This window comes from Protomyctophum bolini (assembly GCF_963924005.1).
Source record: "Protomyctophum bolini genome assembly, chromosome: 13".
Taxonomy (NCBI): Eukaryota; Metazoa; Chordata; class Actinopteri; order Myctophiformes; family Myctophidae; genus Protomyctophum; species Protomyctophum bolini.
This window is the reverse complement of record NC_137874.1, coordinates 6,720,069-6,738,912: the sequence shown is the minus strand read 5'-3', so window position 1 is coordinate 6,738,912 and position 18,844 is coordinate 6,720,069. Positions and strand designations below refer to the sequence as shown.

At 40.7% G+C, this 18,844-nt stretch overlaps 1 protein-coding gene across 1 annotated transcript; it reads right to left on the bottom strand.

The window, feature by feature from the left end:
• Window positions 1-794: 794 nt before the first annotated feature.
• pls3 (plastin 3 (T isoform)) lies at window positions 795-16,708 on the bottom strand. The gene is made up of 16 exons (XM_080779720.1): window positions 16,561-16,708; window positions 10,700-10,816; window positions 10,114-10,265; window positions 7,648-7,777; window positions 7,142-7,274; window positions 6,903-6,984; window positions 6,656-6,821; window positions 6,353-6,495; window positions 5,645-5,740; window positions 5,308-5,503; window positions 4,957-5,035; window positions 4,709-4,826; window positions 4,478-4,611; window positions 3,596-3,719; window positions 3,065-3,189; window positions 795-1,990 (listed from the first exon to the last, which is right to left on the bottom strand). The coding sequence occupies exons 2-16, from the start codon at window positions 10,758-10,760 to the stop codon at window positions 1,858-1,860; spliced, it is 1,872 nt and encodes a 623-aa protein (XP_080635846.1). The 5' UTR covers window positions 10,761-10,816; window positions 16,561-16,708; the 3' UTR covers window positions 795-1,857.
• Window positions 16,709-18,844: the final 2,136 nt, after the last annotated feature.

Genomic DNA, 18,844 nt, shown 5'->3' with positions numbered 1-18,844 from the left:
TTTGCATTGCATCTCCCCCCCCCCCCCCCCCCCCCAAGCTTTTATTTTCGTTCGAGTAATAGTACAACTCTAATAGTATTACTTATAATAATGTAATTAAAGATAACTTCATTCAGATTTATTTATTTTTATTTCATTTTCCAGATTTATTTTTCTTCTTTTTTTTAGATTTTCATTGGTGGGCCAGTCATAATGGTCCCGCGGGCCTGATGTGGCCCGCGGGCCTGAGGTTGAGTATCACTGCCCTAGAGGCCATACTACTCCTCAAACCCTAAACTCTAGCCCAAATGTATTGTGCTATAGAGATTTAGGGAACCCCCAGAAGATATTTGTAATCAACCCCCAGGGGGTCCCCAGGCCCCACTTCGAGAACCACTGCTGGAAACTGACCCAAGTTTGACACAGCAGTATCAAGAAAATATGTGGGGTTCATCATGGAATCTGCACATCAAATTAGGTATATTGAGTGAAATGTTGGCATTTTAGCCTGAGGGTGGCACTAGAGGATAGGTCATGGGGTCACTTAGTGTCATGGCAATTTTACTTTCTGAGACAACTTGTGTTGTGTGCACTTAGAAATGTTAGACTAATTTAAGGGAAAAGTCACCCAAATCAGTAGGGGCCATCCATCAGGGAGCTCAGTGAGTTGCATGGCAATTGTGTGCCAGTGGACATGTTGGCCTAAACCCAGGGTCATGAAAGTGCAGATAAAATCCCATGGCATTTCTGTCAGTAATTCGTTTTTTCATTCACAATTTGAAATTAGGGAGGGAAAGGAATAGAAGGTGAATTCATTTTTTTTTCCAATGTCATATTTATTATGTATAAAGCACTTAACCACATGACCAAATCAAACGATTTAGTCATTGTCATAGAATATCATGAAGCTACCTGGAATGGAGCCATTGTTTATATTTGGTAATGCTGAATACAAAAGAGAGAACCTCAAAGCGCAATACAAGTTGTCATCAAGACAAAAAAGGCACAGAAGAAGCCAAGAGAGTAAACTCTGTCTGATCCTCGAGTTTCATCCAACATAATGAAAAACAAAACGAACAAAAAAAACTAAACAGATTGATACAAAAACAGCCAGTCACCCCCACCACAGCTTTCACCAAATGTATAACCCCAAGAAATGGATGTATTCAAGAATACAGAGAGCACATCAGGCTTGGTCATTTACTATAGCTTGACCTTTACGGCTTCTGTAGATATGTAGCAGTTCACGATACCAGTTTTAAAAATACGAGACATGCACTTCCAGAATAGGTAGAGAGGGAATGTTTGGGTGCTTTGTTTGAGATGCCACACCTAAACCCCTCCCCTCCCACTTCTGTCTTTGCCAAGTCAAACAGATATACAGTATTAAGGAGTGTGGTATTGCGGGAATGCTTACTTCTTCATTAACATTTGAGGATATAATTAACTTATCAGTCCGAGTAAAAATATGTAAACAACCTTGCAGCTGGAAATATCCAGACATAAGAAAAGAAAAACAGCATTTCTATACATTATCAAACATTTTTGCATAATTGAGAAGTAACATACCAAGTTGTTTTCTGTAACACAATGCCCTTTTAGGAATGTAACATTTTGGGCTTACCTTAAATAACAAGACAGCATATTATTCTTCAGTACATTACAAGGGGGGGCGGGGGGGGGGGGGGGGGGTTACCAAGATGAACATTTTTTTAAATTTGTTTGGAAACAATCAAGGTGATATTTTCATCCTAAAATTGTTACTTCTTGAAAAATATCATTCCTTCAAATAGGGGATGGGGGGTCTCCTTCATTCAAGCAAATGGCTGGTAGGTGGGTATTTTTCATCAAGTGCCACACAAAACACAGCCAGGTCCATTATGCTCGCTTCATTCCTCTGCCCATCAAGCAGGCAAAGATCGTCATCACCAGCTTGGCCTTCACTTCCACAAGGTCTTCTGGGAGTGCGTAGACACGTGCGCCAATCTTTCTCGCCATAGACACAGCATATCTGTGAGGGGGGGGCGTTGAGATTAACGCATAGAATAAACAATGCATTCACACATTGTGTTGACCGTTTAAGTCTGACACGTCAAACGTTGAAATTAGCCAATCTACGCATGGTCGGTGTGTTGCGAGCGTGTCGATTTACATTCCCCTGTGCAACACCAGTGTATGAGGTGTATATATTTCTGAGAATTTTCACGTATAACGGTACGCCCACAGGTTAAAGGAATAATTCACCGGGTGTCTGGGGCTAGGGTTAGGGTGTCATATATAGTTATATTTAACCCATTCTGACCTGAGATCAGATTCATACGAGGTTTCCACGGGACACACACTGGTCTGATTAACCCATTCTGACCTGAGATCAGATTCTAAAAATGTCAGTCGTTCTTCGAATTTTTCAAAAATAGCAGACCTACAAGCCGTATCGCGCCACTCGGTGGCGCGATATGAGCTTGTAGATCTGCTATTTTTCAATAGCTAAAGCATAACATGATGCCAACACCAAAATGGGTGCCCGGTCAGAATGGGTTAACAGAGACGTCACCGGATCTCTCCTCCCATCCACTTGCATGGAGTTGCTCACCATTTTGGGTTGGAACAGGGGATGGATTTGGGGAATGTTTCGGCCATACATGAACGTCCCGAGCCGAAAACGTTAACGAGTAACATGCGTGTGTGTGCGATATATGGAATATGTGTGATATATGGCATATGGAATGTCGGAACAGGTTCTGCCATATATGGAGATCTAAGGGTTTTGAGGTCAGATGTAGAGTTGCTGGCCATTATTGATGACATCAGGGTCGCTTAATTGCGACAGCACGTCGCATTTACTATGACATCAGGTCATCAGATCTCCATCCCTGATGATGTCACGAGACCTGGGCACCTGGGAACTCCCATGTACGGGGATTTTGAGTGACTGACTGACGGGAAATGTACGATTTCATAGTAAATGCGACCTGCAGTCGCAAAACAACGGACACGCTGTGAACTATCCCTAGCAGACATGATACAAAGTTATGAAATCACAACATATACATAGTATTGATCAGGTAAGCTGTTAATATCTTACTTGGCATTGTCCAGCTTGTCATCGTCCGAGAGGCTGCCTGTCTTTACTAGGTCATAGGTGATACTTCCAGGTTGGATGGCATCTATCAGGTCAACCACTGCCAAACTGCTACTGATCTCCTTGTCCTGACGAGCATAGAGGTAGATGTTAATCCACTCCAGTGATAAAAATACACACAATCATTATGAATGGGTTTACTGAATAAATACAGTGAGATATCAGATTTGTTAAAACTTCAGAGAATGTGCCAATTTGTTTTTTTATTATCGATACCTCTAATATCTCGAATATATTGCAAGTGAGTTCTAATATCTCGAATATATTGCAAGTGAGTTATACAGTAACAACTTAATTGCATCATGATAAAGTTAAAATGTAATAAACTGCTACCTGCCAGGTGTTCCTCTGGAGTCACATTCAATGATTAACTATCTCTAGATGTCAAATAATACCTATGTGACCTCAGTTAAAATTGTTTCCACAAAAGGCATGAGAAAACCTAATCCAAAGAGCCATATACAGCCGACAAACCTTGAAGCTTGAAATCTTCGTAGCTTTCCCAGCCTCAGACAAAGTCTTGTTGACCCATTTTACAATGATGTCATCATTCGCTTTCTGTCCATCTCCCAAATCCTCCAGTACATTCAGTGTATATCTGAAAGGGACAACAAATAAGCACGTTTACAATTTAACAAAAAAAGGATTTGCACATCCATTAAGTCAGTAAGTATACGGGTCGAAGTAGCTTATTGTCAGTATCAGCCGAGCACTGAGGAAGTCTATCCCTTTTACAATGCGCTATAGGACCCCTGGGAGATGGATTGCTCAGGTGGAGACACACCTACAGAACAATCGGCTCCCAGTACTTAACGGGTTACGGCATGTTTTACCAAAACCATGCTACTAATAAGCCAAGCTCGAGTACCAGGGATGAGGTATTGAACCCAGGCCCAGGACCTCAAAAGGAGAGCGCATCGATCAACAACTGACATGCATTCACCAAAATAATAATAAGCCATGATATATTGTATAGTGCAATAAATGTGTTCTGCCTGTGGGAACTTATGCTCCCGTTTTCTTTGTATGATCTTGATGTATAAAAGAGTCAAAAAGGACAAACAAACCTTTAAGTCATAAATAATGCCGATAACAGCAAAGCAACTGAAAGGCCCGAGTTGTGCAATTTCAGGTCAAACAATATACACGTCAAATCACAGTCACACCTTGTAGGACCACTCGGAATGCTAAATGGAGGCAATTTATTGCAGTGTATTTTGGTCTCCAAGGAAATTATGAATTGCAACATGGGTGGCCAATTAAGTACTCTTTAACTGTTGAGAACAAAACAAAATGGTTTGACCTTATTTCATTTGAAAAGTGACGTGCATATAAGGCTAAGCATTGCCGTATTACCTTCTCATCAGCTGCCACACCAGAGCAAGAGTAAGGGTGGCATTGCCATCGTTCAGGTCCTGCCCGCCAATGCCAACGAGGGAGAACTTTGCCGTCGTCTTGCCCAACTCCACTGCGTAGTTACAATTCTCCAACTAGGAGCAAAAAAAATAGAAATCAGGGTTGATTTCTGTTTTAATGTTCTTGAAATGGTGTACAGGGGATTAAGACCATCGTGTGAAAATGGTTCACCTTTTTCATGTTGGTTCCAATCTTGGGATATGGCGGCTTGTTAACCTTGTTCGTCCAGTCAACGGGTACTTTAATCTTCTCATACAATTGAAGGATGACCATGGCATCCTGTAGGTCTCTACAAAAGAACATTTGATAATCATTAACATCAAAACAACTACTAGACAACACCTATAGTAAATACCGTGCTGAAATAAATAAAACATGCAATATGTTACTAAAAAAAGGGAAATTGTGAGCTTGCTTACCCATACAGATGATTCACATGTGGGTTTACCCCCAGGGAATTCATCCAGTTTCTGAATGTTCTCTCTTCTCGTGACTCACCTAGGGAGAAAATAGAAGAGGACAGGAGTTAAGTTAAATGGTCATTCAAGAATAAGAGTATGACAATCTGGCATCAAAATCTGTCCACTAAGGAAAAATGTAAAGAGTTCTCAGTAAGACAGTCATTTGTCTATGTCATTGCACCAATCCACATTTCTTTCAAAACCTTTAATGTGACGGTTAGAGCCAGTATAATTCGGCATACAGAGTTGAAGTTTATCTATGGGGACATCAATTTCAGAAACTGACATTAAATTAAATTGCTTGTTCACCTTCCAGCAGTCCCCAGTCAATGTCCTCATTCTCAGGTTTGGTTAGAGATGGATATTTGTTGAACAGATTGGCCACAAAGGCCAGGTTGAGTTTAGGGTTGCCACTGACGACATCCGCTGGAGTGACAAACTGGCGGCAGCCCAGCCGGTCCGCCTGTTGCAACATGGCCTCTGCCCTCTTCAGGTCATCTTTCTCCTGAAACACGCAGAGCATCGGTTCCGGTCAGGGATGGATCGTAAACTCACACAGGAGGCATTTTTCTATAAAGTCTGGTTCAGACCAAAGATCTGTGATGTGACGGAGCCGTTTTCAGCCCCCATTTACAAGTGCACTTACGCTGAAGCCTGCCATGCTGATGTCTATGCGCGGCTGGTCCTCCTCCGTGCCTTTAGGAGAGATTTGGTTCAGGAGGTGGAAATATGCCTTGGAGTCCTGAAACAGACAGATGAATAGATGAACACCGTTTGCAACAAAGCCTCCCCCAAAATATTAGCCTTTTTTTTTTCACAGCTTTGAAATTTGTTTGGACGCTTAGTGCACTAGCAGCAAAGTTGAGGTTCTCAACTTTGAAGCCACACTTTTTGCTGCCGGAGTGGCCAGACACTGGAAAAGCGCAGCGACGCTCGTCTCCATAGACTTTACATTTAAAGTCGATGCTCATCGTGTCAGTGTCAAGATCTTTCACAAAGAGAGAAGAACTTGCCATACTTCCTACCCAACTAGATTCTAGAATAGAACATTGTGTAAACATTACAGGATTTCTATTCCAGCGAACAGTCCTTACCGAGTATCTTGCTGTCGCTAGAGATATAATTATGATCGTCACAGCAACTATAACAATTGGTGGTTTCAAATGTTACTGTAGGTTTATAGCAGCTTTAGGATAGGAACTCTGATCTCTTGGGAGTGTTACTGTTACTAATTCAACCAACAGCTGCATTGTGAGCAATACAGGCATAACACTGCTGTGTTTGTTTTGTCAATAGGGACAAACCATCAGTTACAGAGGTAGTAGAAGAGAAAAGGCAGAAATGTAAGGCTCACCTTTATATCAGAGCTGAAGTTGTTAATCTTCTGCCAGCCAGCATTCTCCAGGTGGTAGTTGGCCCATCGCAACAGAAGTTCTTCGGGCGACAGCTTCATCAGATCTTCCAAGGTCTCTCCATCTCTTAGCAAGGCTGCCAATGCTGAGGGTGAGATGTAAGGAGGCATTACTACCGGTTACACAGCCAAACCATTTCAACTGACCCGCCTGTACCTTCGGGGTCGGCTCATAATTCCGACCTGTCCCATATTTCAGATGGAAACGTGGGCCATGTGAATAATGGAATGGCACCGTTACCGTACCTTCGTTCCTGCTGAGCTCGATGTCGGCAAACAGGCCAATCTTAATGATCTGCCACAGAAGGCCCAGCACCAAATGAGGCTTCCCCTCCCGCAAGTCTAGAGCTCCAATGTTCACAACATGGCAGCCAATGGCAGAGGCAGAGTTCAGCGCCAGGTTCAGATTTTCCTATAAGATAAAAACCATTAGCTGGAGGAAGTTTCAATGAAAGGGAGAGAAAAAAACCCCCCCATTTTCCTTTGTACTGACCTGTACTGTAAACGGCGTCAGCTTCTTCTTATTTATGGTTCGCTCGTCGATCGTGTCGGGCACCGACAGGTTGATCATTTTGCTATACAACCACAGAAAGGTAAACAAGAAAGGTTTATGACTATGAGCCATCTAAGCATAATATGATGCTGGTATTTGCCATTTATACAGCTCCTATCAGTAGGGTGCCTAGGCAACAAAGTCATGATTTGGGCTTTGAAGCACACAATAAATCTCACCAGAGTACTATACCATCTCCCACGGCCGTGAACAGAGAGTCCGTGTTGGGGTCCATTGGCAGGACATGTTTGCAGTCATTATCATTTTCCAGAGCACTGTTGATCCAGTTGACGAATGCAAAGCGCTCCTCCTCTGCAAGGATGCAATATTAAGACATCATTTAGCCAACAAAAAAAAGCAAAGCAAGCCATTTTTATATATATATTGCCTCTTGGGAAGGCAATTAAGGTAGGCAACGCTGTGTCCATTGTGATGTCTCAAAGCAATTACATTGAGAAAGATACGTTATGGGCAAAATGGCCAATGGGAGAATATGGTCAGTTGTCTCTACTATGCAATACATGGTGTTGTTTTTCAGGAAAACATTAAGCCCGATTTACTTAGATGTGCGCAGGTGTTGCACATTGAAAATCGACACACTGATCTAGCTATTTTCAGAGTATGGTAAGATGCACACAAGTATGACTGAGCGTTGCGTGACTCAGGCTTTAGTGTCGTGTCTTACCAGAGAAGGAGTGTTGCGTGCCTTCACTAGATTGCACGGATGTTCCTCCTATGGCGAGGATGCCTTCTTTTCTGTTGATGGCCTTTCGGAAGCTTTTAGCAATATCACTGCTTTTCAGTTCTTGGAATATCTGTAAAATAAAATAAAATAAAATAAAATAATAATGCTAAACTGTATTCCACGACAATAAAGTCTAAACGGAATATTCCTGTTGATAATGTTATTCCGTAAGGCACCTTCAAACCCAAGTGATAAGACAAGCAACCAGAAATAGAACTAGACAAGTAACTAGAAATACTGGACTATGATTTGATTTATTCAATTGCTAGCAACCGTTATTCATACATTGAAGGTTGAAAGACAATTGACTTATTTCCATACACAAAATCGAAAAACATAGCCATACATAAATAGTTTTTATATACACACAGTTTTTTCTTTTACAATTTCTTATACTGTACATCAAGGAATCCACCCAAAAATGTCAAATACATTTTGTATAATTGATTGAATCGATTATATTTTTATTGAGACCGATACTCGAGTACTGAGTATCGAGTACCAGCCCTAGAGGCCTTATTGTATTATTCAGGCCACAATGAGCTACTCGGCCTGGAATTTAGTGACTTTTTTAAAATGATAATTATACATGCACCACAAAGCAAACACAAGGCCACAGAGTCTACGCTTACGTTACTGTAGTTGTACACTCGAGGAAGAGGAAGTATAACCACAACATAACAATGATGGCTCTGCACTGCAGTCGCAGACAAATGTTTCTTTCAAATGTGTAAATGCATAAAAGTGCCTACAGTGGTAGCCCAGATTGACGTTTATGGACACTGACCGATTTAATCAATCGAATGTACATAATTAACCGAAGAGACACATTGTGTTCATTATAAAAAACAACTTATTTTAGCAAACCAAACAATAAATAATGCAAATGCATTTGTTTTTTTCCCTTAAAGTGGTCATACCCTACATAACTGTGGTTTAAACTAAATAAGGAAAAAATGTTGAAAACTCCTCACATCCCTAAAAATAGTAAGATTACAAATGAGCCCACCACACCTCTCCTTCCTCTAGCGGCTAGCCACTCTCCAGATGTCAGTAGGCACATTCAGGCATAATGGCGCAGAGGAAATTCTTATATATGGTCTTATATTGCATTACATTTTTTTATTTATATATTTTCTTATTCATAACAATAGCTATACAATCTCTTATCCTCTATTGATTATAGGAAACAACCAGCATGTCCCATTTAAAAATGTCGACAGTGGGGGACAATTCTGTCCTACATTGTGTTTGTTGTGTGTAGATTTGGTATTGTGCTACTTTAGTTTGCATCTTACAAAGTGAATAGGAAAATAACCACTTGTGCAGCCTCATCAGTCAAAACTAATGTGCAAAGACAACATGCCAAAGTGACAGTGCAGTGGGATTGTAAGCTGAACAAACAAATGCATGTTGTTGACATGGGGAGGTACCTCCTGACAAACATAATGAAAATTGTCAATGTTTACCACTGCTTGACACTGGGTTAGTACTTTATCATTGATTGGCCCTAATCAAATACACCCAAGATGGTTCTAGCCTTGAAGTCTGATACATTTTATATTTTTGAGCCCCTCCTATATACAGGTTTAATGTTTGTTTTAAAAAAATGACAATGAAGGGGAAATGTATGTCATCTTGTCCCTAAACACAAACATTAAATGCCATTAACAATAAAGAGAATTTAATGTTTGTTTTGTGGACACACGGTCCCAATGGCTAATATCATATATTATTTGTTTTGTACATATCTAACTTAGCCGTTTTTCAGACGTGGGTTGTTTGTTTAAAAAAAAAAAAAAAACCAAATTACTTCTGCAGTAACCGTTTTTCCCCCCCTCCACCGATCATTCCATTACTGTGAGACATGGAAGTTATGAAAAGTTTAAAAAAAAAAAGAAAAAAAAAGAAAACTGCTGTGGTCCTCTTTGGTGACTCAGCAGGCAATATGGGCTCATGTCATGATATAGAGACTGTAAAGTATTTGAACATTTTAGGGAAAGAAAAACAAGTAACTGGACATTTTTAATCCCACTACGGAACAACACTATGCGCCTCATGTCCAAATTATTGCCCTCTCATCACTGGCGAAACAAAATACTGGAACTCACACCACTTTGCTGACCTCATTTCCTCATTCCCCATGTGTGCGCATGTGGAGAGGGGTGGTGGTGGGGGTTCCGCGCTATTGTGCACAGAGTGAATGCTCGGTGGCTAAAAAAGGTGCTTTCCACACAGTGGGTCTCACTCAGCAGTAGCCAGTGGTTCCTTTGCCAGACAAGGAACCAGACACCAACCGCCGGCAAGGCATTTCTGACCAATAGGTGAAAAACTAGTCAAACCAGATTCGCAGGCAACAAGTTTAACGGAATACCAACAGAAGGAGCAGTGAATAACTTGACATACCGATACAAACTCGTCAAAGCTGATCTTGTTATCTTTGTTGCGATCCAGTTTCTGGATGATGTCCCTGACCCGGTAGCCGGGCAGGGGGACGTTGGCAGCTTTGAAGAGCTCATGGAGTTCATCGTCACAGATATATCCGTTGCTGTCCAGATCTACGAGAAGCCAGAATATAATGGTAGAACAGAGTCAAAGAAGGTACCACAGAGGCTATATAAAACACATGTTGATTACCAATGTTACCATTGCAGACAAATAGAAAATAGAAACATCCTACAAAGTCATAGTAAAATTATAATATGCCTTCCAGATCTATGTGAGAAGCCAGAAAATAATGGTACAATAATAGTCAAACAAGATACCACAGGGCAGGCTATATAAAACAAATGTTAATTACCAATGTTAGACAATAGAAACATCTTACAAAGTGATAGTATGTGATGTATTGCCATCCTTTTGTTCTTGCTTAATGTAAATCGCTCTGGATTAAGAGCGTCTGCTAAATGTCTAAATTGTAAATTGATAGTAAAATGATATGCCCCCCCCCCTCCCCCATCTATCTAATAATACCAGAAAAGAACAAACTCACCAACTTTCCCAAAAGCTTCTCTCAATTCTTCCATCTCGTCTTTTGCGATCTTTCCTGCCATTTTCCTGTGATTGACCTGAAGTGGTCAGTCAGAGAGAGAGCGGTGGCCGGGTTCCTCTAAAGAGAAAGAGAGCACAATGTCAGAAGGACACAGAGTCTATAGGCCCAACAGGCTAGGGGAGATAAGGGCTCTTGTCCTTGTGGGCTGGATGCACCAGTTTCTGAAACATTAGCATTACTACTGGGAGGGGGGGGTGGGGTGGTGGTGGGTGGGGGTGGCGGCTTACGTCCAACAACTTTCATCATTATAGAAGTAGTATAAATGGCAAATCTTCCAGAACACACAAATCTTCCAGAACACTCAAATGCATACATAGGAAAACAAGGAATCAGACAGCTGGGGAATCAGTTCAGTTTCAAAGCCAAAAGGAACCACCTTGCTATACTGCACGGCTCTCAGACCAAAGAGATCTGAACATCACATAAGAACAGAAATCAATTTAAATTAGGCTCCTCCGATCATGTTCTGGTCTAGATTTAGTGGAACAGGAATGCAGCGTGCCTGTGCAGACTCAGGGGTGTGCTTGCTTTCTCATTCAGGTTACTCTTTATGCTAAACTGGAACGATAGCATTCCTCTATGATAAAAGTGACACACAACAGGAAAGGATCTGACTGCATAGTCAAGGAGCATAGATTCTCAACAAAAAAAATACAGTGCTACCCTTACTTTGAAGTCTGTATGTTATAAGCCAACCTTTCATAACAATGTTTTGTCTGAGCTATATCTCATTCATAGACATTAATTATCAAATTATCATTTAAATTATCACTTCACACACCCATGTGAAGTGAGGGGGGCTCTTTTCATCACACATATTACATCATCTCACTCCAGCCACATCACAATTTGCGTCTTCAATGTTTGTCTTTACGCAATGTTTGTGTCTACACAAATACTCAAAACTGGCCATTCATTGTCAATGGCGTTTGTGTTAGGACAAACTTTTTGTTTACACACGCACTAAAAGCTGGACATAGGAGGGGCTGCTCCTAGAATCCTCCTAGAAGCCTGAAATAATAACTTCCTGACTGATACATTTATCCATATCATTTGTCAAAGCGGAAATCAGTAGTGGATGCTCAGAAACATACATACACAATGAGGCAAGACAAGAATTCAGACTTCAAAGTATGAGTAAGCAGTCAAAGCTTACATGACCCGTCAATGTCAAATTGTCAATGCAATGAAAACCCAGTCTGGCTCAAAGAACAACAGAGATTCACAGTTTTTGAGGGGCGCTATTCAGCTATAGTGTAGGATTTTTATCCTAACACAAACATTAGATGCCATCGACAATGATTTGGAGAATTTACGTCATATGTTTAAATCGGTATTTTTGTCCTACACAAACATTAAATTCCTATTGGCAATGAATGGAGAATTTACGTCATATGTAGACGAACAAATCGGCTATTTTTGTCCCACACAAAGATGAAATTCTCATTGACAATGAATGGATGATGTAAGATGATAAGAGCACCCCTCACTTCACACGATTTTTATATCTGCCAACAGCTACAGCTCTGGCCAAATAGTAAACAGACATGTCACATCACATGAGGGCCTGTTGATCGATTAGGTCAGATAAAGAGCCGGGAGACATTGTGTCCATTGTCCCACAACTGTCCTAGACGCATCTAAGCAAACTAAGTACATCCCAATCCCATGTCTTCAAGTCGAGTCGAAGTGCAGATCTCACAATCATTCCAAAATTATAGGTACGAAAGAGAGCTCTAAAGTCAGATTATATAATAATATAGCATAATATTATATAGCATAGTGAGTTATATTAAATGTTTACTTCTCAGAATTCTTTGGTAAATTTGAGTAAGTTGGCCATTTCTGACCAAAGGCAGCATCTATGGAACACATTCAATCGGAAAAACAATGGATAAGGAAAACTGACTAATTACTATTAATAAACTATGGATAGAGGATATGATGGTTCAGCATACAATAATAATACAAAAAGCATTTTGTATTTTTTAAAAAGCATTACTGATGAAAACAAAACACTTTGCCTCACAATTACTCAAGGGAGTTTCCCCAACTCCCATAACAACACCATTACTTTAGTTTAGAGTCTAAACTAAAGTAATGTGTCAGTCTAAACTTTAGACTGACACAGCTATGTGCAATAAAGAGTACAGTGTATGTAATCACATAGGTGATAATGATAATCTACAGTATCTAAAACATATTTTCCCACACTTCACTCAAAATAAAAGAAAAACTGCAAAATGTTGCTAATTAAGTACAAACCCGTAGCAAAAAAAAAGTTTGGAAAGTGACGTGTGCCAGCCACTGGGCCTATATTTAGCTCGATTTCTCCAGAAGGATGTGAAATGAGACTGCAGATGTCGGCCAGGCTACAATAAAGGACTACAAACATTACCTCATTTACCAACTCTTGTCACACCCTCGGCGGAGAGGGGGAGAACGGAGGAGTGGGGGGAGTTAAGTACACGGGGCACAGGGCACAGATGGCAATAGACAAATGTTATGGGGTATCATTGGTGGCACAGAAGAATAGAGGGCTTGTGCGTCGCATTCATAAACTGTGGCAGTAAATCTCCAGAGACCTTAATAGAAACCAAGTCCAGAACGTTAAGACTCCAAAGACAGTTGCTGTCACCGACAGCTGAATGAGGCTTGCTCGTGGAACAGAAACATGATTGCACACACTGCAGTGCTCATGCAAAAGGCACTGTAAGCTATTGGTGGCAAATTCAGATATCATAAGAAGTAGCCATGTTGTGCCGTGATAGCTCTAAGCTCTTATAATTCAAATATTTGCTTAGATTTCAAATACAGAAGTAAAAAAGCCAAAGCTCTGTTGTAACAAAAAAACAAGACGATCAGAGCTATGCCGTTATACTTCCTTGCTTCCTAGCGTCCATCCTCCTATAAGAAAGTGCCAGCTTTAATTACTACGCCAAAAGAACACATCAACACCATTTACAGTTATTTAAATTTTTAGAGGGGTGTTCCCATGATGGCAGAGTAAAGTTTGAAGAGCCAACAGACCCCGCCCTGCCTATGCTTCATCCACAGAGTAACATGGGAAATATATAAAGTAACACGAATAGACTGGGCACTCTTCCCAAGTGTGGTCAAGTTCATGTGCACACACCCAACATAGTCTGCAAGAACATGGACATTTTCAGCCCTGTCAGAATCACCCGCAGATAGCTTCAAAGCCTACACACTCCATAACACAAGCCTTTCATTTCCCTTTAACTCCAAGTGAACAGGCACTACAAACCACACCGACAGGTAAGGCAGTGCTAAGGCAGCAAACTATTTCAGTTTGCACTACTCTGAATTATGTCATTCACCACCCAAAGAATAGGGCGTGTTTTAGGCATAATTATGGAAAGGAGGAAAAGCATCCAAAACAAGGCTACGTGCCATGGACACTTGGTCATGTGCCTTGTGGTGAATATTCAAATCAAACACTGAGGTGGAACCCTCACCATCACTAGCAAATCTTTAGTACATTAATGAAAATGTGCTTTTTAACATAAGATAAACCTTTATTGATCCCCGGAGGCAACGGTGTTACCAGTTTTGCATGCAATGGAGCATGTAACAGTCGCCTGTGACTGGGGTGTAAACAAAGGAATTTGTTTTATATCCATCAGAGGAATGTCATCAGGCTGGTTACCGAATTCCTAATGAAGCAGGTTAGGTTGTTTCAACTTCAAATAATCCAAATCCACAAAATGAGTTTCCATTGCTACACCTAATTATTTTATAAATAATATCTATACCGGTAGGTAGGTAGGTAGTAGGTACTGTCAGTGACCTACTAGGCTTTGATGCTGTAAACGACGCTGCACATGTGCACAGGAAGTCCACAATATAGCCCCATAATAAAACACATTTCAAATAAGTTAATGTTTTGCAAACACCAAAACTGCCCTTTTCTGCCTATAAATATAGGCAGAAATAAGATGGAACAATTAAAAACAGAAAATGATTGAAAGGCCTGCACAGCTGCTTGCGGAGCCATCCGGATTGAGTAACACATTTCAACATGTGGATTAAATACTGACAGAATGGAGTGGGGCAACCTGTCCAATCCCATAGGTAAATTGCACTTGGGTGTAAACCAATGTTATGCAAGATCCTTCCCCCCCCCCCCCCCCCCCCCCCCCCCGACAGTCTAGAATGGATTCTTTCCAGAGAGATTTTGTTTTTTCCTGCATGCATTTAGAACATACAGACATTCTTACAATGAGAGGGCAGGGCATAACCTCCCAATTTAGATTGCACACAACAAACTGGACAAACCATAAACACACAAGCAATTAATGATGTCAATGTTGGTGTTGGCCATCTGGCAACACATGGCAAATACAACTGTTTAGATGGGACAAATGACAATTCTCCTTGGCTTCAATAGAATGCACCATACATATACATATACACATACAGCCCTACTGATACCAAGAGCTGGTCCAAGTCCAATATATTTCCCTAGAGAGGATCTACAAAACAAAAGGGGGGAAGCAAGAGTCTATAGAACAATGTTATCAGGAACCAATAGTGTTAAGTGATGCATTAGGAGAGAGGATGGGTGACTGACTGTCTAGATGAGAATTGTATTGGATCCCTGACCAACAAAAAAGGAGAGAGAGAGAGACATATCTCTTCTAGTACACACTAGTATACACAGGCTTTGATTTACTAATTCACAGGACAAGAAGTGAAACATTAAGCACCTGACTATAGAGCATGTGTAATGCATTAGATAGGCTACTGTCTGTGTGTGTATACACTGTACACTGCGTTTTGTGGCTGGCATTCAAACGGGCTACAAACAGGTGCCTTTAGCTTCCTTTCAACACATGCATTATTTTTGCTCCCCCCCGTTGTTGGTCTCTGCAAATAACCACCCCCTCCTCCATGCACTTGCATTCAAATTCATCAATGTTAGACCTCAAAGGATTACTCACTTGAACCATATGACCCAACGCCAAAATATGTACTAACAAGGCAACGGTACACTATAAAAAATGAGTCAGAATGAGATCCTAATTTAAATAACGATATTAAAGTAATGCCTTATTGTCGTTTCTTCACAATGTTCAAGGCTAGCAAAAATACAATTAGGCACACCTGACCTGACACCTTAACCATTAGGTACTACTACTTCACTTTAGTTTACATTGCATCGCAGACTAGTAGTTGGCATCAACCGCTCCTACTCCAGTGTCCATGTCGCTGTTGTACAAGTTGCCACTACATCAGTCTGTCTGGACATGAATGTTTAAAAGAAATGCAGGCTCCATCTGTAGTACGGCTTAACAAGCCAGTCTAGTAAAGAAACGTAGTTCTTGAAATTCTCGCTTTTAGTGGGTGGGTCACAAATACTTTACATTTCTGCGTTTTAAAAGTGTGGATTTTACTTGGATATATATGCTGCTACAGTATTTAGTATTCATTGTAATTGCAATGATACAAACTTCCATAGGATGTCTTAACCTGGGTTAACTCCAGGCAAAAGTTGGCTGGCCGCCTGGCCCCACAGGAGTGGAAATAATTTATTACAATACATAGACGATGTGGTAGCGTCGCGAACAGAGATGAATAGGCTACACACAGTGAAAGTGCTAGCTGGGCTAGCAACGGACATGCAGGAAACTATTCCCGTGTAACAGCAGTTTATCACTAAAACAAACAAATGCAGCCATGGCCGACAAGTCGGATCACACCACATATTATAACAAGACAATTTTCTCAAAAAAGAAGAAGAGTATAGCACACATCAAGGCGCCACTTCATATACTCACTTTCTGTGTGCGCCTTAAATTCCAGACAACGTCCAGACTCCAGTTGGACCGGAGACGTACTCCCTCATCCACGTAGGAGCAAAAAAAAAGTAGAAAGAGAGACTGGAATGTTGTTCACCCCGCCCAGGCACTGACGTGACATTTAGGTTGGGATATTACGTTTGTCAAAAAATTCAATGAAGACATCTGACTCTCAACACATCCTAAAACATTGCACATCAATGCACAGAGAACCTAATTGGTAGGTAGCCTGCCCTCCTACTACATACATTCCACGCAGGCTTGGGTAGAGTCAGGAAAGCAATATAGCCTACCAATTAAAAGTGTGTTGTGTATCAACCCAAACCAAATACTTGAGTTAGCTTTTCATCTATCAATATTGAACTTGGCAAGGTTAGTAGGCCTATTAACAGGGAAACATCTGTGCAGGAATTCCTGATTTTGACCATATTATTATTATCCTTATTCTGATCATTACATTTTCATGAAATCCATTCTCGATTTTGATGACCCAAAAGTCATGACCTAAGTCATATCTTGGACAGCTCCCATTCATTTCAACAGTTTAAATCTGTTCTTTTGCTAATAAACAAACAAACAGATAGGCCTACTGATTGATTGATTGAATAATTTATTAACAGTTTAACAGAGAATTACAGTACATTTAAAGTACAACTCAATACATAAAGTTAACTGTGGACGACACCATAAAAGCATTACACTTGTTATCGGGTCCACCATGTTCAATTCATCATAACATTTAGAGGCATACAAATAGGCTACTACTTCGTACTGATGGGACCAATTATAACACCCTGCCACGTACTGCTTCATTCGTATGACAGTAACAAAAGGATGTAAAAATATAACAGATGTGCTTATAGCAAAAAAAATAAGGCTGTTTATAGCTGTTTTAACAATTTTTTCGTCCAACCCTCTATATGTCATGAATACTATTTAAAGAGACATGCATTTGTAATGAATGAAATTAAAGTGTTTGAACATGATAGAAATGTTAGAATAGCCTACATTTCACAGTGCTTCCACTTTGGTTGACTTGCACCTGCTAAACAAGGCACCATATTTTGAATAAAGAAATTACATAAAATTGAAGGTGAAATGTAACACGTGGCATTTCTCTCCAGCCCGGAATGCTAGTTTACAGTAGGTCTCACTCCTACTCCTCTTAAAACAATGAAAACAAAGTGAGAGTGGGATTCATTAGTCTACTCATTAGTCTCCTCATTAGCAACCTCATGGAGCCAGTCAGGATATTCTGAAATGTAAAGCATGTTTTTCATGACTGCATGGCACTCTGAATAAAAAGATTAGGATACTCTCTAAACACCTGTAGAAGTTGTAAGGGAGTCCATGCTGAACCAATGTGAACCATTTCGGCTTATGGAGGAAGAGGATAGCCATCATCTCATTCTCACCACCGTCACAACAGTGTCTGTGTGGTGTGACCGGGCCCAGGTCCTTGTCGATGTGAACCCAGAGAAACTTGAAGCCACTCACTCTCTCCACTGTAGAGGAAACATTGATGTGAATAGGGTGTGTGCTCACTGTATACAGTAGCTATACGTAGCTTCCAGAGTCCACAATCATCTCCTGTGTTTTGCTGACGGTGAGATAGAGGTTGTTTTCATTTTCAGGGGGCACTCATTTCCTGTAGTCTCATCATTGTCAGCAATCAGGTCATCAACGGTGGTGTCATCAGCAAACTTTATAATAGAATTTGGTCACACTGTTGCATGAGTAAACAGGGACTATGCTACAGGAGGGGGCTGAGCACACACACCCAGGGTTGAGTCACCTGCGGTCTGCCTGCATGTCAGGAAGTCCAGGATCTATAGCTCCACGGCACAGGGTGATGTTGAGTCCTCTAGGTCTCTCAACTTGATATTCATCAGTTCTAGGTGAGAGAAGGCAGTGTGGATCGTGAAAGGCGATGATGTGGTCCGTGAATTTTGACCATCTACTTGGAGCACTTCATGATGACTGGTGTGTGCAACAAGGTGGTAGTCATTCTGGCAGAGACCTTTTGTTTACTTAACAGGGATGATAGTGGTTTGTAAAGACGCCTTCCAGCTGGTTTGCACACACCTTAACCCTAGAACACTAAACATATTTTTTGTTACACCATCACTAAACACAGGTATATTTTACCCAATATAAAATATTCCATAAAAGACATTTCTCATCTAAATATATTGCAGTACAGCAATACATGACAACTTGAGGTACTCTTCTTTAATATGTCATCATGACTTTTCACAAAAAA

Bases quoted from the DNA above. Each gene is read 5' to 3' on its own strand.
- pls3 (XM_080779720.1), bottom strand. From the start codon at position 10,760: ATGGCAGGAAAGATCGCAAAAGACGAGATGGAAGAATTGAGAGAAGCT. The intron at 7,778-10,113 runs GTATGTCAAGTT...TTTATTTTACAG, and splicing joins GCTTTGACGAGTTTGTATCG to ATATTCCAAGAACTGAAAAG. The intron at 6,985-7,141 runs GTGAGATTTATT...GTGGTTGTATAG, and splicing joins GGAGATGGTATAGTACTCTG to CAAAATGATCAACCTGTCGG.